Genomic DNA, 20440 nt, shown 5'->3' on the forward strand with positions numbered 1-20440 from the left:
CTACTCTGAACTTGTACTCAGCTGAATTTCTTCAATGTGAGAAATATATATTATTGTTATTATTATTAAATTTTTATTATAAGTGGTAGCTTTCTATTACAATAAATTGATAAATCGATATGTACAAATGTCAACATGGAAGTTGACAGTAAATATACACTCTGTTATGCTGTGAATACACACAGCTACACGTAGCTACACACAGCTACACACAGCTACACGCAGCTACACACAGCTACACGTAGCTACACACAGCTATACACAGCTACACACAGCTACACGTAGCTACACACAGCTACACGCAGCTACACGCAGCTACACACAGCTACACACAGCTACACGCAGCTACACGCAGCTACACGTAGCTACACACAGCTACACGCAGCTACACACAGCTACACGCAGCCACACGTAGCTACACACAGCTACACGCAGCTACACGTAGCTACACACAGCTATACACAGCTACACACAGCTACACGTAGCTACACACAGCTACACGCAGCTACACGCAGCTACACACAGCTACACACAGCTACACGCAGCTACACGCAGCTACACGTAGCTACACACAGCTACACACAGCTACACACAGCTACACGCAGCTACACACAGCTACACGCAGCCACACGTAGCTACACACAGCTACACGCAGCCACACGTAGCTACACGCAGCTACACGTAGCTACACGTAGCTACACAGCTACACACAGCTATACGTAGCTACACAGCTACACGCAGCTACACGTAGCTACACACAGCTACACGTCGCTACGCGGCGCTCCTGTCCCCCGCCGCCCAGTACTGTGCCGTCTGCATCTCCGCCAGGCGGGACACGGTCCTCCGGAAGGCGAAGATCTCCTCCTCGGCCGTGAACAGGGAGAACTGCCTCCACGCGTCCTGCCCACAGACACACACACACACAATCACCATGGCAACGCCTCCATTTTGTGTCCCCTGCGGCCCTGTGTGTTCAGCAGGTCAGCGCGGCCGTCCGATCGGTCGGCCAAGGCCGAGAATGAGGTGGAAAGAGAGACGGAGAGAGAGAGAGAGAGATGGATGGAAAGAGGTGAAGCCGAACGAGTGAAACACAAATTATGTGCACCTGGACACTGCTGGAGCCACTTAAATGACGGACAAGGTCGGTGGGTCAATCCCCGGTGTAGCCACAGTAAGATCTGCATAGCCATTGGGCCCTTGAGCAAAGGCCCTTAACCCTGCATTGCTCCAGAGGGGATTGTCCCCTGCTTGGTCTAATCGACCCTAAGTCGCTTTGCATAAAAGCCAAAGCTAAAATAACAAAAATAGTCCCCTTTCCTAATTTAGGGGAAAACACGGATGTAGGCCAAGTCCCCTTTCCCCTCTAGGGGAAGATACTAACGTAGACTTAAGTCCTCTCTCCACCTCTAGGGGAAAACACGGATGTAGTCTACGTCCTCTCTCCACCTCTAGGGGGAGATACTCGGACAGACTGCCTCAGTGGGAGGCCTGTTCCCTCAGTGGGATGTGAGCCCTCCTCGTTCTCACCTTGCCCAGCCCCAGGTCGTCCATGAGCAGCCTGTGGCCCTGGTCCTCCTGGCTCTGCTGGGCGTGCAGGAACAGCCTGTGGGGCGGGGCTTGAGCCAGAATGACCACGCGCACCTGCAGCGGGCGAGAGGGTCACCGCCTGGTTACTGCCAGCCGTAGCAGAGAGGATGCTGGGATTTGGAGTCCCATCAACTACAGCGCTATCATAGTGTATGTAGGGTCTCGCTGCGGCCTGGAACTCAACCTCCGGATGAGGTAGTCACTGTTACAATTGAAATTCACGGCCAACACATTTTCCCTTAAATTTTAGTTAAAATTACACACAAGTGATTATTTATTTTGTTAGTTAGTTTCACAGGCACTGAGGGTATGAACTAGTCAGATGAGGACAAGCAATGAAATGCTACTGCCAAGTTTGACAGTTCAACCTGCCCTCAACCTGACGTCTTACTCAGGTATAGTAGCTCATGTTTGTCTTTAAGTTTAGCAAACAAAATAAAAGTCTGCCAAACCATGTTCGTGGAAGAAATAAAAGAACACCTGCCTTTATATGCTTTTAATTTAAATGTAATGATCAATATTGATTGCATCTGGGCCTAAAACCGACAGGAGAGTGCAGGGACCATCAAACCACAGCAAGGTCGGAGAACCGCTGGTTCTCCACCCACCCTTTACCTGGGAGTCAGGTGTGTTCACCCTCCCTTTACCTGGGAGTCAGGTGTGTTCACCCTCCCTTTACCTGGGAGTCAGGTGTGTCCACCCTCCCTTTACCTGGGAGTCAGGTGTGTTCACCCTCCCTTTACCTGGGAGTCAGGTGTGTTCACCCTCCCTTTACCTGGGAGTCAGGTGTGTTCATCCTCCCTTTACCAGGATTAAACCTGTCCTGGTCACGGCTCTCTTCGGACATCCTGTGCCAGTGACCACTCAGGGTCGCCCGGGTAACGCCGGCGCCGGCGAAAAGGGGCAGGGCTTCACCTTGTTGTCGTAGAGCGTGTCGATGAGGTTGATCAGCCGCCGGGCCTGGTTGACCTCCTTGAGCGTGAGCTGGGGAACGTCTCGAATGAAGACGGTGTCAAACTGCAGCGCCATCTCCAGGTAGTCTGCGGAACCTACCGGCTGCGTGCGAAGAACACACATTTCATCTCATCACTCACCATTATTACATTTACATTTAATATGCTCTGCTAGACACACTCCAAGTAAGACTCACAATCTCATCATTATTTACATCTTAAAGGGGCAGTTCACCCAAAAATGTAATGAAAGTATGTCTCCACTTAATGAGAGTACTGTCTACATTACATTACAGGTCTTTAGCTGACGCTTTTATCCAAAGCAGCTTAGAGTACAGTTGCTTAGAGGGGCCAATCCCCCCTGGAGCAATACAGGGTTAAGGACCTTGCTCAAGGGCCCAGCAGCTGCACTGATCTTACTGTGGCTACACCCTTCCAGGGCTCAGTCCCAGCACCTTCGCCACTAGGCTATAGACTGACCCTATCCTACAGGGTGCCCTTATCCATCCAGAGTCCAGATACTTTCACTGAGATGTGATGCATTTTCATTTAATTTAATATATTTGCATACTTTAACACATACTTTAATGCTTTATTTGCCGTATTTAGCACTGTGCCCTCAAATCAATTGGCTACTGAAAGCACAATATCTTCATCTGGCACCCGCTAAGACACTTAACACGACGCCGCTATGTGTGTGTGTGTGTGTGTGTGTGTGTGTGTGTGAGTGAGTTGTCAGTCGTGAGGCTGATAATTAGCCGTTGTCTCCGAGTCTCCCCTCCGGTGTGCTCTTTCCCGTGTCCCCCGGGATGAGAGCGTCTGCCGAACGTCCAAGTGTAATGAACATGACAGGGAAACAAATACTAATGCGCACACTGACAAACTCGCCATTATCAGGGGTGCTGTACCAGAATGATTCTAGCCTGCGCTAATTTACAACGCGCCGGCCCCGCTAAAGTGGCCTTTCAGGAGAACGAGAAGAAAACTGAAGAGAAAGAAAGAAAGAGAGGGAAGGAGGTAAATACTGGACTGAAAGTTGGGAGGCTCTCTCGCTCGACAGCAACTCTGAGCGTGTAGGCAGGTAGGCTAGCCACGATTAATGCGAAGAGCAAGGCTCTATGCTTCGCTAACTGTTGGCAGCCTGTAGCCTAGTGGTTAATGTGCTTGACTGGGACCCAGAAGGTTGGTGGTTCAAGCCCAGGGGGAATTGTCCCCTGCTTAGTCTAATCAACTGTAAGTCGGTTTGGATAAAAGCATGACCTAAATAGCACACTGTTTTTTTCAAAGAGAACACATGCGTGCCCAAGTTGAACATTTTGGTGCACACTAATGCATATGAATTTGGAAGGTGTGCTCCGAAGTTATTTTTATTCCTGAAGTTCCTAAAATGGGAGCATCGTCGAGCCCTGCTGAGTGCCATAAGAGGAGGACTGCACTGTGATAATAATAATACTAAACTTTATTTATAAAGCACATTTAAAACAACCATGGTTGACCAAAGTGCTGTACAAAACCAGGCAATAAAATGAGATAAAATGAAATACATGTACATTATCTTGATTTCCCATTTATGTCTGACATAAAGGCCTCACTAAAAAGGTGGGTTTTTAATAAGGATTTAAAAACATCTATGTTTTGGGCAGATTTAATATGTGGCGGTAGGCTGTTCCACAACTTGGGGCCAGCTACCTCAAAGGCCCGGTCACCCCTCCTAGCTCTCCTCGACATAGGGACATCCAAAAGTTGCTGATTGCATGATCTAAGTGATTTAGCTGGGGTATACATATTGAGGAGTTCAGACAAGTACGTAGGTGCTAGACCATTCATTGCCTTAAAAACAAATAATAAAATTTTAAAATTTATAAAATTTATACGGACAGGAAGCCAATGTAGGGATGACAGTGCTGGTGTAATATGCTCCCGTTTCTTTTTGCCAGTCAGAAGGCGGGCAGCAGCGTTCTGCACTAGCTGCAGACGGCAGAGAGAGGACTGGTCTAAGCCTATATATAGAGAATTGCAGCAGTCCAGCCGAGATGTTATAAAAGCATGGACCACTGGTGGTCCGTGACAGTGACAGTGGTGGGCTGAAATTCAGCAGCCGTAAACAGAATAGGTCTTCACTGTTCCTCTTTCCTCTTAACTGTCCCAGCGTTGGGGGGGGGGGGGGGGGGGGCAGGTCAGAGAGAGAGGGAGGAAGGGAGAGAGGGATAGAGGGATGGAGAGGGAGATGGAGATGGAGAAAGGGAAGGAGAGATGGAGAGAGGGAGAGCGGGAGAGAGAGAGGGAGGGAGCGAGGCAGTAAGAGAGGGATGGAGAGGGAGATGGAGAAAGGGAGGGAGAGAGGGATGGAGAGGGAGATGGAGAAAGGGAGGGAGAGATGGAGAGTGGGAGAGAGAGAGGGAGGGAGCGAGGCAGTAAGAGAGGGATGAAGAGGGAGATGAGAAAGGGAGGGAGAGAGGGATGGAGAGGGAGATGGAGAACGGGAGGGAGAGATGGAGAGAGGGAGAGCGGGAGAGAGAGAGAGGGAGGGAGCGGGGCAGTAAGAGAGGGATGAAGAGGGAGATGGAGAAAGGGAGGGAGGGAGAGAGGGATGGAGAGGGAGATGGAGAAAGGGAGGGAGGGAGAGAGGGATGGAGAGGGAGATGGAGAACGGGAGGGAGAGATGGAGAGAGGGAGAGCGGGAGAGAGAGGGAGGGAGCGGGGCAGTAAGAGAGGGATGGAGAGGGAGATGGAGAAAGGGAGGGAGGGAGAGAGAGGGAGATGGAGAAAGGGAGGGAGAGATGGAGAGAGGGAGAGCGGAAGAGAGAGAGAGGGTGGGAGCGGGGCAGTAAGAGAGGGATGGAGAGGGAGATGGAGAAAGGGAGGGAGGGAGAGAGGGATGCATTAAAGCTTGTTGTGTGATGCTGAGGTTTCACACCGCGCCTGTCCCCGGTTGCAGACACCATTACTGAAAGGCGGGGGGACGGGCTGAGGGCCCTTCACAGGGCGTCTGTGGACGTGCGGCGTGCTGCAGCACACGCTGGCAGCCTCCCCTGAATGTCAGCGACAGATGTTGGCATTACGTGCGCTAAAGTGCTGTTCTTACCCCGCCGCCGCGGTGAGAAGAAGAAGGACCCGGGAGATGAGGAGGGGGGGGGGCTAATGGCACAGTGCAGCTGAGTGTAAGAGTGTGGGGGTGGGGGGGGGGCGTTGAGGGTTTGTGTAAAAGATGACTTCACCTCCCCCCCCCTTCTCAGATTTCACCCAGGATACGTGTAGGATGGCGCTGTTGTAGTCCCTCTCCCTTCGGGAAATTGGAAATTGGACTGGATGCAGAAACCCAAACTTATGCCGGTTCAGAAAATAAAAACAACAAAAATGAATTTCAAGATTTGAACAATGGGGTTAGAAGTTTACTCCATGTTCATTACATTACATTATTGGCATTTTGGCAGACGCTCTTATCCAGAGAGCAACATACAGTTGATTAGACTAAGCAGGAGACAATCCCTGGAGCAATGCAGGGTTAAGGGCCTTGCTCAAGGGCCCAGCGGCTGTGTGGATCTTATTGTGGCTACACCGGGATTAGAACCACCGACCTTGCGTGTCCCAGTCATTTACCTTAACCACTACGCTACAGGCCGCCCCTTATCACTCGTCAAGTGACAAGAGAAAATGGTCCCTGCATTAAGAGGTTTCTGTCTCCTGCTATGCTGTGCTTATCCATACAGTAACTCCTGAATTTTAACATTTCTGTCGGGCTACAACCAGGATTGGGAATGTAGAGGGTGACGTAACCTATGGTACAGCGTTTAATAATTAACCTGGTGAAACATTCCTCCACAGTGCCTCACACACAACCACTATCCTGCTTCATTCACCCTTCCAGGTGTGAGATCACAACACATGATTAGAATGCTCTCTAGAACTGAACAATCTAATGCTGATGTCACAATCGCTACTGGAAGGTGATCGCAGTGGAGTTCTAGAACACTGCTGAAAACACATTCCAGGAAACCAAAAAAAAGAAGAAGAAAACCTTTAAAAAAAAAGCTCATTTTCATTGTAGGTGCATCCCATTCCGGCAATGTACCCCTCAATTCAGGATGGACTACATCCCTCTGACATGTCTGTGGTCAGCTGACCGCTTATTCTGACACTGCCCATTGGCCAGCTGAGGTTCTCCCGCTACTGGTCAGAAGGACTATGCTGATGACTGGAGTGACATCATAGACAGATTTGAAAAAAGGTAAAGGTTTCCGTGCCAACGGACTGGCCGATTCCGCCTCACCCCAGTGCTCCAGAGACAAGTCAGGGTAAAGCAAGAAGAGGGGCTATAACCAGCAGGGAGACTCATGCACTTCAATTACAACTAATTTAAGCATTTCTCAAACTCGTAACAATGTTACATTCAAGTTCACTATTCAGATTTGAGGAGAAACGTTCCGTTTTCACAGTAAAACCGTTACTTAATTGACATATTCTGTATTGTGCAAATGGTCACAGTTGATGTCCAAAAAAAAACCATACACACCATTTCCAAAAATAAACATCACTGGTTACTGTCGCTGGAGATGGTGAACGGTTTGTTTTTGAAAGACGAGACAAAACATGCCAGACTACGTTGGATACGTCAAGGACCTGACTGTCTTATGAGGTCATCGCAACGTGAATGCAAGCTCTTCAGCAGGCTCGAACTAAAACTGGTCTGTTTGTTTCATACAGGCATCTGAAAGTTTTAATGCATGTACTGAGTATTTGTATATACAGACTCAATTCTACCGCCCCCCCCCCCCCCCCCCCCTCCCCACCCCAAATGAATGTTGGAAATTGTTTTAATTTCAAGTGCTAGGCTGGATATATATATAATTCTGCAGAGGTGACCATCTAAATGGCACAGTTCAATCTTTTGTGTGAGTGGCACAAATCATGATAATAACCGCCACTTCAGCCGCGTATTCAGTTTTCGATTGCAGCACCCCATTCACCGCCGCGGCTCGGCGTTATTAAATGTCAATTTATAGATAATCGTTTCTCAGCGCGGGGCAGCGGTACGAGCAGCAATAGAGCGGACAGGAGCCGCGAAAAGGTCACGGCTGTGTAAGCTGCCTTATGACGCTGCGAGGGACGGGGAAAATAAAAGTATTGTTTTTTTAACATCGCCGCCTGTCTCGGTGTTTATGCGGTTACGCGGCCGCCCCGGCTGCGGATTTTAAAAAAAAATCGTTTAATAATTCCTCCGTAACAATGACAACAGTGGCGACAACAACAAAACGACCTTCTAGACTGAAAAAAGGCAGTTCTGAAGGCAGAAAATGTTGATGGCAACATTTTTTTTCCCCTTTTTCTTCATGGATTTTTCACTCACTCGCTCGCAAAGCTCCTCGAAGGCGCAGTCGGCTAGGGTCCCGCAGGTTTTGCTCAAATGCAGCTTTCTGCCCTGCACTCGGAGAATCCTTGGTCGAGTAACTATGGGAACACGGAACAAAGCATGTTTCTTGCCTGGGTAATTACAACAGCGTACAAAAAAAAATAAAAAAAAGAGCCTCATCCCTCCCTAGCTAGGAAATGCATAGCCGGATAAATAATAGCGAATGATTCAACACAGAAATCAGACAAAATACTGATACAATGGCAGCCACTTGAGTCTGCAACCCCTCCACCCAGCATCACCAGTGGAACTTATTAATTGGTCAGCGGAGATTGGGGCTCCATTGTCCTCCCAAATGTATTCTCTTTCAAGAGAAATTAACTTACGTACTAGCGTTTTGTTTCCGCGCCAGCTCATCAAACAGCTTTTCCATGTGTGCCTGTGCATCAGCCTCGCTTGTGCTACAGTGAAAAGGACAATAGAATATGAAATTAATAACACTTGAAGGCAAGATCAAACAGCTGTTGGGTCCCGCTTAGCTTTTCGCCCGTCACAAAAGAACAGGATGTTACACTCTAAATACAAACATTGGATTTTCCAATGCACATGAAAAGCGGGGGAATATTAACTCTCGGCGAAGATGATTCGCCGCTTATTTGCATACACTGAAAGAACGGCCCACACTCGAAAGCCGAAGCCAGTAATGAGGCGATAGAAGGAAAGCAAATCCATTAATGCTGTGGGCACACAACGGGAATAAAGGCCGCTGCCTTTCCCTCGAGCGGAGCCAAATAACGGGCAACAGGCAGAACAGTCAAGCGGCCGGTGCGTGCGAGCGAGCGTGCGCGCGCGCGTGTTTGTGTGTGTGCTCGAGGGTGCATGCACGAGTGTTTCGGTGTTTGAGTGTGCATGTGCTTCAGAGAGGGCGTGAGTGTGTTTGTGAGTGTGTGAGCTTGAGTGTGCATGCAGGAGTGTTTCTGTGAGTGTGTGTGTGTGCGTGAGTGTGTGTGTGCGTGAGTGTGTGTGTGTGTGTGTGTGTGTGGGTGTGTGAGTGCGTGAGTGTGTGTGAGAGTGTGTGTGTGTGTGTGTGGGTGTGTGAGTGCGTGAGTGTGTGTGAGAGTGTGTGTGTGTGAGTGTGTGTGTGTGTGTGTGAGTGTGTGTGTGTGTGTGTGTGTGTGTGTGTGCGTGTGTGAGTGTGTGTGTGTGTGAGTGTGTGTGTGTGGGTGTGAGTGTGTGTGCGTGTGTGAGTGTGTGTGTGTGTGTGTGTGTGTGCGTGAGTGTGTGTGTGTGTGAGTGTGTGTGTGTGTGTGAGAGTGTGTGTGTGTGTGTGTGTGTGAGTGTGTGCGTGCGTGTGTGGGTGTGTGAGTGTGTGTGTGAGAGTGTGTGTGTGTGTGTGTGTATGTGTGAGTGCGCCTGTCTGCCTTCATCGTGGCTTTGAAGGAGGCACCCTTCCACTCTCATAGTTGTGTTTCCATCAGTGGACATGTGCAGATATTATGTCAATAATATATGCCAACATACACTACATAGCTAAATAATTAACGCATACGTAAGTATATGATTATGATTATGACTGCTGCACAACAGATGAAAGAAAAGTTAAAAATATGTATAGATATGGAAAAATATTGTCAAAACTTTCCCAAAGCAAAAAAGGGCTGAAATGTCTCTACATTTGTATTAAAAAAAACGGAAAAGAGCAGGAAAAGTCCCCTCTCCCCCGGCGTTCCCGGCGTTCCCGGGACGCGGAACAGGAAGTGGGCGGGGCAGGGCGGGAGCGGGGCGGCGGGGCGGGGGGTCAGCCGGGCGGTTTCGTGGGCGCCATGAGAACCTCTCGTGTTCAAAGCGCGGCCCTCCAGCGCGGAGTGACCCCGCGGGGGCGCTGGGGGGGTGGAGGGGGGGAGGGGGGGGCGCACCGGTGACCCGCCCGAGCGGGTCTACGTCTGCGGGCTTAACGCAGCCAGGGAGCGGCTCAATGGCTTAAGAGAAGCCTCTATTGAGGAGCGGAGGCCCTGCCGCACTACCCCACACAGAGCTGCGTTAAAGATGGCCGGGGGGACGGAGACAATACGCACGGGTGTTATCTGAGGGCCCCGGGACAAGGGCCCCGCGAGGGGGGGGGCTGGGGGCTGGGGGCCGGTCCGTCACATCATTAAAACAGAAAACAGTGTGTGTGTGTGTGTGTGTGTGTGTTACACATGGTAACTCTTGTTGCACTTTATGTCGGGGGGGTGGAGTAAGCCAGGAAAACAGTGTGTAAGTTGTCTTTGGCCGTGATTGGTTTGTTTGGACACTGCACATGCAATCGGTGGAAACATTTATGTCACTCTGTTGTAGACCACTGGATGAAAGCAGATTGGGAAACAGGTTCTTTGAAGGCACATATTATGTAGCTATATACTAACGCCTTCATAAGTAATACATACATTCATAAGCACTACATGAGCATTGATAAGCACTCATGCCAATGACCAACATCTTCGCTTGGCATGTTATGGTCATGGTAATTTCACTTGCTGTATCAGTGTTGACATACTGTAACACACCATATACCTATTTGCGATTATTGACATATGTGCTTATGGATGATTGTGTAGTGCTTATGAATGTGCTATGTAGTGCTTATGAAGGAGTTATGTAGAGCCTTCAAATATAGTGCTTCTCAATGTGCTTTCAGCCGGTAGTGTTCCACAGAGTGACATTATGACCAGACCAGGGTAGTATTTCAAATAGTATTTGTTTTGGATTCAATTACTTTTCTGTGCTCTATTGATCTTGCCTGGTACATATGAGCCTGCAAGGAGGAGCAGATGGGCGGGGTTTACACTTCTGGGATCATTTCATTTGTTTCAAAACACCAGGCAAGCTTAGTCAAATGCAGAAAAGTTTTGAATCCAAAAGAAATACTATTTGAACCCAGGTCTGATGGTGAGTGATTCTGTGATTTTTGTTGTTTTCAGCTGTTAGTATGGCATGAATAGGCACAGGTTCTCTTACAGGTAGTAAAGCTTTCCAGCTGCTGGCATGTCCCTATGGCGATAGTCTATTCCGGTATCCAGGGAAACGGTTTGGCAGTATTCCTGCAAAACACAGGACACAGGGAGAAACTGTTGGACACGTGACTTTACATCCCAGCAAGACGAACTACTGACTGCAATTGCATCACCGTCATTCTGTAAAACAATAAATAAAATGCAGTGAGTAGCTACTAACAGGCAGTTCAAACTGCTGCAAAATAATACTTTTCTTTATTTTTTTTTTACAAACAAATGAGTTTGCAGGAGAACACTTGTCAGTATGCATGTGAAATACTCAAAATATTACTCAGGAGGTAGGAGCAGTTGCCTGGCAGTTGGAAGGTTGCTGGTTCAATCCCTGGCTGTGTCAAAGTGTCCCTGAGCAAGACGCCTAACCCCCAATTGCTCCCGATGAGCTGATTGGTGCCTTGCATGGCAGCCAGTCACTGTTGCTGTACGTGTGTGTGTGTGTGTATGTGTGTGAGTGTGAGAGTGTGTGTGTGTGTGTGAATGGATGAATGAGAAGCATCAATTGTAAAGCGCTTTGGATAAAAGCACTACATTCAGTAAATGCTGTCCATTTACCATTTACCTGCAGCGACAAAATTGCGAGTTGTGTCTCTCTTCACGAGTATAGCCCTACATTACTCACACACCAACAGCTATTGGCTGCCATGCAGGTCACCAGCACGTCAGGAGCAATTGGGGGTTAGGCGTCTTGCACTTCGACACACCCAGGGTGGGATCGAACCGGCAACCCTCTAGACTGCCAGACGGCTGCTCGTACCTCCTCAGCCAATGTCACCCCTGGTCTGTCCTCTTCAGAAGAGGTTCCATCCATGCCACACCACACACTCCCAGCAGCAGAAGTACGGATTTCAGCGCTTCCACAGTTGTCCAATTTACACTTTGGTTTCACCGACCGAGCCATACACGTCCCGTCAATAGACAAATCATAGTGTCAGGGAAATAAACCCTCGACCTACAGAATACAGCAGATGATACTGTAGTGTCACTTTACCGCCATAACAAAAGCCTTTTCTCCCAGGTGAAAAGTGAAAATGCGGCCTCGTACCAATGGCTAATTTGTCTTTAACCCCTTAAGTATCACCCCTTTTCTTGACACAAGCTTGAAAATGACATAGCCAAAATAAAATGGTTACTATTCTTGAATACTTTTGACTACAGGCATAATCCTGGTGTCTTCTGAAAGTTAACCCTTTGGGGGTTCTTTTCCAAGAGTCATAATTACTAATTACTAATTTAGTAAAACATAAGTGTTACTAAAACCAAGTTACAGAAGCTCACAGTGGAAGTGGAAGATTATTTTTCTGACTGAGAAGATTTTCAGTTGTTCAGTGGATAGAGAGTATTGTGGAGGTGCCTGGTGTGCTTAGAAATATAATGAGGCCACAGCCAAAACACTGGACAAATCCCCTGTCAAATTTTATGACAATATCTCCAAAGGTTCTGCATAGTGTTTTCTAATATATGTCTGGGCAGTGTTCCAAAATGGACATTTCAAGACTCCAAAAAGACACATGGAAACTAAATAATATTATTATGTGTAAATACTCACTGGTGTAAAATGGGGACAAGTTAGTGGAGCAAAAGATGTTTTCACGGTCTTTCTCAGAAATATTCACTCGAGAATTCTCGAGAGGCTAAAGACCAGAGATTCCTTGGAAGTCCTTCAAAGAAAGTCCTATATTTAGACGTAGGCGTCGCGAAATACATTTGTTGTTGTAAAACGTCAACCGTTTGGCCATGAAATCTCAAGAACGGTTCTTGCCAAAGCATAACAGTCACATTGTACAAAATAAGGAACTGTTGTCGCTAAAGCAATGGCATCTTAAAATAGGTTACGCAGATAGACGCGTGAGTTTTAACGCTTTCAAACGGTATATGTCCTTATTAAAGGAATTAAAGCAAAAAAAAAACCCTCAAAAGACCCAGGGCTGGGCCGGTGAGACTTAAGGGGTTAAAATACAGATATCTTTTATTCTTTATTTTATTTCCCCTTAAGTTCTGGAAAACGTCCCGGTTTCGTGAGCGGTGATTGTGCGCCCGGGGCCAGCTGCACATTCGCGTCGGGGAGACAGACAGGGCGGGCGGGCAGACAGGCAGGCAGGCCCTGGAGCCTCCGCCAGCCCCCTCTTTTGAGCTCGTCTCTCCTGTGAAAGACGTGAAAGAAAATAAAGATGGCCGCTGAATTCAGCCAGCGTTTTTCAAAGCTCCGCTGCGGGCCCGGGGGACACAATGGGCAAGGCCACCGCGCGCATTCTCCCCGCGGTGCTCAAACCCCCGCCACCGCGCAGTCAGGACTCTTAACCTTTAGCTGCCCGGCGCACAATCCGCGCACATTAAGTGTCCTTTCTTCTCCGCTGAAAGTAAAGTGCATTGTCTCCGTGAAGGTTTTAATTGAAAACATATTGCATTTACCTCATTGCGAGTCGCCCCTGAATTTTTCAAGTCACCGGCGAATTCTGTAGACACCCCTCTCACGCCGCACAAAGAGGCTCTTTCATTGTACATCTGAATTCAGGTTTTGCTTCTTCCACTCGAGACCAATTTGAACTTCACAGTAAATATTGTGAGGAGAATACGGGCATGGCCAATGCAATAATACGCACATCTTTGGAGTTTGAAAAGAAATAATTATAGAGAGAGCAATAGTACTTTGGGAACAACTTTTGATCCTTTATTTTGCACTTTTCTCCACATTTCTGGATTGGCCAATGGCCACCATCCTGGGAGGAGCCAATTCCTGTGGTCGGCCAATCAGGATCCTGCTCATAGCCAGTGTTAGAGTGGCCAGGGGCCTCATTCCAATCCCTTATTTTTCTCCATTTTATTTCCTTTCCTTCCGCCTCACCCAGAAATCGCTCGAGGTCCACCATCTTTAAGGACATTCCAACCCCTTAAATGTTTCTTCTAGGAGCTAGAAGTAGAAGTTTGGAACTCCCAATCTTTCCTTTGTGCAACAAAACATCAGCGCATCCTTTGCGGAAGTATTGGTCAGGAAAGCCCGACGTATAAACGGTCGACCTGTGGATCCACCTCTCCCCATCGGCCACGTCTGTAACTGACGTGGCTTCAAACTCACCTTCCAAGGATATTCCATTGGGCCTAATTCACGTTTTCTCGATTTACGTTCTTTTCTTTCATCTTTTCCTAACCTCTCCCGATGGGGGGAGCGAGGGGGGCAAGAAAAGGAAAAAGAGGAGAAAAGTAAGGGGTAGGAATGAGCCCTGTGACTCGATTCCAGCCCAAAGCTGGAAGATTAGCTGCATACTCTACAGAAATAGCTCGAATGGTACTTATTTGAACAAGCTGTTCACTTTTTAACTCTATTTTGCTTCATTTTAATATTTCAGTGCAGTTAAAATGTATATAATTGTGTCTTGCTTTCATTGGCCCGGTTGCAAATATGCATAGCATTTCCACTGTCATAGCCACCACCAGCACTATATAGTTGAATGTGATTGAGAAGAAAGGTTTTACTGGTCCTCAGATATGAAGAAGAAGAGGTGTAAACCAAGCTAACACAAAAATGTTCTCAGTGTGTTACTGGAACGTTTTGTCAATGTTATAACATGGTAACAACATTGGGAGAACGTTTTTGTGTTCGCTGGGAACCTAGTTCCAGCCCCTCCTGACCTGAGCTTGCTCATAAGCCCCTGCTGGTATAAGCTCGCCTTTGCACCCTCTAGTGAAGTGCACATAACGAGGGGTGATTTCAGAGGATTTCTCTCATTTCTGAAGTTACGTTCATTTTTATCACATGGGAGAGGACTCCTCAATCCCCATCAGTCAATTTTTGAAGCAAAGGGGGAGCGATGATAGTGTCACAGATTCTGTAGAACCACCACATAGTCAGCTCTGCATCATTAACAGCGAATGTTCTCATCTATCTCTCCCAACCTTTGAAAGCAAAACTTTCCAATTCGACTCATCTTCTAAAGGAGGGTGATCAAGATGAATCGCGTGACAATGGATGCAGCTCAAGAAACTGCAGTTACCAACCAGTACCTGCTGCAGTTAAAACCTTTTGAAGAGAAAAGTAGTTTTTTTTTTCCAGAATGTTCATTATTACACCGTTTAAGTAGTGTTCAACCTTGTGTGTTAGAAAAGTTCTGCCACATTCCCACTTCTCACCAACCCTATTTAGTTCCCTTGTCAGCTGAAAAGAGAAATCCTATATAATGTGTGGACAAGGCTAATGTAATGTTTTGACTGATCCAAGTGTAAAAAAAAAAGTTTAGTCTTGACACATTTTACTGGTCAAACCATACATTTCCCAAAGACCCCCCCTATTAGCCAGTGTAACGTTAACAAGACACATGTCAAGCATAATCTAATCTAGCTCATTCTTCACATTAGAAGGGGGGTGGGGGTGGGGGGGGGGTGAGGAGAAAAAAAGTGTGGCATCGCGTCGCAGAACTAATGGATTTGAATCAGCGTTGGATGACGGCTCCGGCAGATGATTAAATCAGTGAGTTTCCGCCGCCGTTCCTCCTTGAACCGGGAATAATTAGCAATCACCACAAAGCTAGCGGACTGAAATATTCCATTCTTCCGTGCTGTCAACTTTTATCTGGGTGCCCGCGCGGGCGAGCAGAGTTCCCGCCGCGCCCAGGCGGCGGGCTGAATCAGGCGTAATAACAACCTGACACGTCCTCCGTCGCGGCACAAAGAGATGTGTCATTTCATCAGCCGGCCGTGACCCGGCGCCGCGCCGGGATGTAAATAGTCTGAACGCCCAGTCAGGGTATCGAATCGCATACGCTCTCCCTTTGTCTCGCGCGCAGGTTTGACACCTAATGGGTTATTTCACGGATCATTTGGGTGGGGGGGAGGTGGGGGTGGGGGGAAGGAGGAATGGGGGGGGGGGGGGGGGGTGATGGTATAAAAAAAAAAAAAAAAGAAAGACAATCAGCTATAATTCCATTGGATATTTATAATCAGATGGGCTCTTCTAGGGGCTTCAGGGATCATTACATAATTATATTCCAGACGGGTTCATTAAAACTTTGCACTCCTCACGGATTGCTCCCGGCGCTCTCCGCCGTGACCCGGCGACACCGCGGGCGGCCGCTGGCCCACAATCCCCTGCTTCCCCGCCACGGGGGGGAAGCGTACAGCGCCGCGATGTTCCACGGCGGAGATTAACGCAAGAGTGCGAGAGGGCTAGTGTGAAATAACATCGGCGATCGTCCAGGTGTATGACTTACATCACCTATGCGAAACGCTAACCGGCTTGTTTATTTCAATATAACAAATAAATACAGACATATGAATCCAATGGAAATACAACCTTAAGAGGCAAACAAGTCAAGATTAAAGTGGAGAAGCATTTTGATGTGTATATCTGGGCTACACTCAGTGGTGACTGTATTTGGTAGACCTGTCTCCCCCAGCGTGTTAATATTTAATCAGCCAATCACGTGGCAGCAACTAACTGCATAAACGCATGCAGATGTGGTCAAGAGGTTCAGCTGTTTTTCAGACCAAATGTTAGAAGCGCGTTGTTAATGAGAGAGGTCAGAGGAGATACAGACGGGTGAATCACCCCCCTGGGTCAGTATTTCTCACCCCAAAATAAACATGCCCACCGCGGGACCCTTCAGCCCCAGTTACCCCACGGCCCATCATGCACTGCGCCGGCCCCTCCGGAGGGAGAGAGAACGCGAGGCGCAGAAACCCAAATCCCACCGAAAACCTGATGAGCTGATCGCTATGGAAATTAAGCCAATCATTCTAATGGCTGCAGCACAGGTTCAAGCTAATTTCGAGCCGGGACAAAATCATTTCGGAATCGCCCGCAAAAATACTAAACGACAAAAGCCTACAAAGTCAGCATAACCCATAACTCCCCCCCCCCCCACTCTTTACCCCCGATTGTCCGAGTTTTTCCGAAGCCTCAATTTAGCATAAAAAACGAGTGGCTTTTTTCTACTAAAAGTTGCTTTTGGGGTTTTTTTTCAAAGAGAGGCAGCCATTGAGCTCCAACAAAGGCGAAGGATAGCTAACTCTTTCCCTGTGATGAGCTCCCCTGCCTCATTACCACCAGCAGAAAACATCTGATGCTTTTTTTGTGCGGGAGAGAATTGTCCGGTCTGAAAGAACGCGGGGGTGGGAAACTGTAAAGGAGGAGGGGGGGGGGGGGGGGGGGGGTTGTCGTTCATTCAAGAGTTTATGTCCTACAGCCTCTGTGCAGGGGAGAGAAAGACAGGGGGGGGGGGGGTAGGGTAGGGGGGCCAAAGAAAGGCTAAAACACTGCCTTTATGCTGCCAATCCAGGACAGCTCCTCTCACATCAAAGTGTTTTCACTCCTGGGTCCTTTCTGGGAGAAATTTATTCAGGCCGCGGCTCCGGGGACCGGGGGGGAACAATGCGCGCGCACTAATTATGCCTAATTATCTATTCCCTTTAAGTGTGACCAGCTCCGGCCAGCGCTGACTGGTACATGAGTTTCTCACAGCCCCACCCCGGCCTGGTCGCCCCGTGTCCGGCGCCCTCACAGAAACTCACAGAGTGCCGGCGCTGCCTCTCCGCTCAGCCCCGACGCCCCCCCCCCCCCCCCACCACCCCCCGTCGTGTTCTACCGTGTGCCCCCTGACCCCCCCCAAAACGCCCCCCCCACTCCACAGCGCCCCCCTCCAGGGGGGGGCAGGCTTCACCTGTGCTGAACCGCTGGGCTCCGGCATTGTGCGTCGCGACAGAGACGCTTATCAAACGGAGGCACTTCCTTGTTAATTTGGCGAGGCCCCCGCAGCACCGTGGCCGGGGCTTCTGGGAGGTAGTGATGGTTTGGGGGTGGGGGGGGGGGGGGGGGGGTCTGTGTGTAGGGGGTGTGGGGGGGGGGGGTGGTCCCGCCTGCCCCTGTCCCCTTGCTTTCCTTTCATGATCTAAATGAGATGTTTATTGGATTAGGGTTCTTCTCCGCGCCGCTCCACTGTGGCCCAGGACAAAAAGCCGGCAAAGTAACTGCCCGCGCTAATTGTCTGGAGATTCGGAGGCAAAAAAACCACAAAAAAACACAAAACTAAAAGAAAAATTTTCGCCATTACCTCACGGGGGCATTCAATCGGGGGGGACGGCCAATCGAGTACAAAGCTCGGGTTCCCTCAAACGAAAACAATAATTTGCGCCCCCCTAATCCGTCGCTATTTAGTGAAGAAGAACAAGAAGCCAGAGGATGGGTGTAAAGAAGAAGTGGAGGAGGAGGAGGAGGAGGAGGAGCAGGATGAAGAAACAAAAACATGACCGTTAAACTGGAAGCCAGCGCGCCATTGCGCGTCGTCGGTTAACCGAAATGTGACCGCTGAAACCGCAGCCCCACCTTCGGTTCGTCGTCTCTATTTGAATTTCTTTTAAAGGTACAATCGGTAAGATTATTGCGTTAAAACGCTGTCATTGTCCTATCATTGAAAAAGGCTCACTGACATGTTGACTCGCCCTCTGTCTGTGTTTATAGTCCTTAAATTCGGGTCTCAAAATATGCAGTTGACGGACCGACACTCTACAATTGTATTGCCGTAAAATAATTCGACCTCATTGGTTGAAAATTGGTTCTAAGTGCCACAGCCAATGGCGTGGGGGTGGGGGGGGAGGGGGGGGGGTCAACGTCAGCGTGTTCACAGAGAAGGAGGAGGGATAAACAGTGTTGTGGTTTGAGGGCGTTCGCTCAATTCCTCTCTTGACCGTTCAAAGTCCGAAATGACCTATTGTACCTTTAAATTTCAGTCACGCACCCCCCACTCCATCCCGGGGAGGCCTTCTCAGATCGCATGGATTTCTTCACGTTTTTCACACTTTCACAGTAAACGGTCGCATTGTCAGGTCCTCGTTTCTTTTCATTTTTTTAAGCTGGTCTTTGGCGGTAATTATTCGGCACAAAAGGGGAGAAAAGAGCAGACAGAGACGGAGGTGTAGTGAAAGTCAAAGAGGCGCTCGGGCTAAATTAAGGTTATCATGTTTCCCCTCACAGTACTGTAAACCCCGCCCGTCGGCTTGAAGGACTAAAGAAGTCAGTGGCCGCTCCTTAAGTTTTGACACTCAAACCCGTGAACCAATCAAACGGGATGAACAGGGGTCAAAGAAAAGGAGAATGGCAATGGGATTCAATGAGCAACAAACCAAAACAGTACCTGTACTTTATGTACTTCCAACAGACCAGTCCCTGTCCACTCCACAGATCTTACTTGGCCTGTCTTGTCCATGGATGCTAAATGCACCAAAGAGCAACATACGTAAAATTTAAAACATTAAATCTTTGCGTTGTAGGTCTTCCCTCAACACCCCTTCGAGGATTAAAGTGAACCCGCAAGCCAATAGTTTTATTTTTACGTTTGTATTACCTTTCACCTGCACAACCTCCTTTTTATGTCAGTCGACAGCCTCGACACCATCCATGTCCATGACATCACTACAAGGAGCCCAACGTCTATACCCTATACTATACCTATATACCCTGAAGACTTGACAAGACGAGCCACTTGTGTTCAAGCCAGGCTTCCCAGCAGCCTCTCTGCCACTCCTGCTAACCGCTAACCGTTTCCCGCTGCGCTCCCTCTCTGCGGCCCTGAGGTCTGTCAGGGCCCTCCTCCTGGGGCCCCTCTCCAGGGCCCCTCCGGAGAGGGGAAGCGGCGGGAATCCCGCTAATAAGAAGTCAGTCGATAAGTTAAGACATCAGCGGGGGATTAACCCCGCCATTTCGGCTCAGGTGACCGATGAGGGGAGGTCAGACGAGAGGTCTGGCACTGACCCCCCAAACCAACCCCCCTGCCCCCGCTCAACCACCCCGACCCAAAATACACCCCCCCTCCCTCCTTGACCCCCCAGGGCCCTGGCCCACACCCATTCACATGGGGCCTCCGCAACATTCAGCAGGAGCAGGGCCTGACAGCTTTAACTTCATCAATTAAAGTCCGCTGGCGGGAAGGGGGGGGTGGGGTGGGGGGGGGGTTCCTGGTGTGGGGAGGGGGGGCAGATGGCACCACAATGGGGACACGGAGGGGCAGGGGTAAGGGTTGCGAAGGACAGGGGCATTAACACTCCCAAATCAGCCCGGATTAACGGCCGCTTCAGAAAGATGACTTTTCAGGAGACTGGGGTTTGCGTGAAGGACCGCCCGCCCTCCCACCCCCCACCCCCCACCCCCTTCTTCAACGCACCCTGGAGAAAACAGAACAGAACAACAAGGAAGTCAATGTCCAACCCCCCCCCCCCCCCTCTGTCACACACCCCCCAGTTCTCCATAAAGAGAAAAAACCCAAACTTAATCTCTTAATGGGAATTCCGCGAAGGAGTAAAATGGAGTCACCGCGGCGGAAGAGGTTTCGGCTCTCCGCCCCCCTCCTGCGATTTTTAACCTTCTCGCCCGTTCTCCGACTTCCACCAGCGAACAAAATGGAGTGAATCGCTTAAAAACAGCTTCAAATTACTCAAATCTCTCAGTGTTATCGGTCATAACTCGTCAGTGAAGGTACAAACATCTAGATCTAAGTCCAGGTGTGGCTTTCTGACCA

The 20440-nt window shown here is 49.0% G+C and overlaps 1 protein-coding gene across 3 annotated transcripts in view; it reads right to left on the reverse strand.

Moving 5' to 3' along the window:
* Positions 1-727: 727 nt before the first annotated feature.
* The window catches only part of afg1lb (AFG1 like ATPase b), a 39114-nt gene continuing 19401 nt past the window's right edge, over positions 728-20440 (reverse strand). For 2 of the 3 annotated variants that reach the window (XM_061242552.1, XM_061242554.1), the window contains exons 8-13: positions 10888-10970; positions 8281-8351; positions 7888-7988; positions 2503-2643; positions 1528-1641; positions 728-900 (exon numbers count right to left, since the gene is read on the reverse strand). In XM_061242552.1, the coding sequence (XP_061098536.1) occupies positions 772-900; positions 1528-1641; positions 2503-2643; positions 7888-7988; positions 8281-8351; positions 10888-10970 (639 nt within the window). In that variant the 3' untranslated portion in view covers positions 728-771. Of the gene's footprint in view, positions 966-1527; positions 1642-2502; positions 2644-7887; positions 7989-8280; positions 8352-10887; positions 10971-20440 lie in introns of all 3 variants that reach the window. The other variant, XM_061242553.1, reaches the window with a different exon arrangement.

Source organism: Conger conger, chromosome 5, assembly GCF_963514075.1.
Source record: "Conger conger chromosome 5, fConCon1.1, whole genome shotgun sequence".
Taxonomy (NCBI): Eukaryota; Metazoa; Chordata; class Actinopteri; order Anguilliformes; family Congridae; genus Conger; species Conger conger.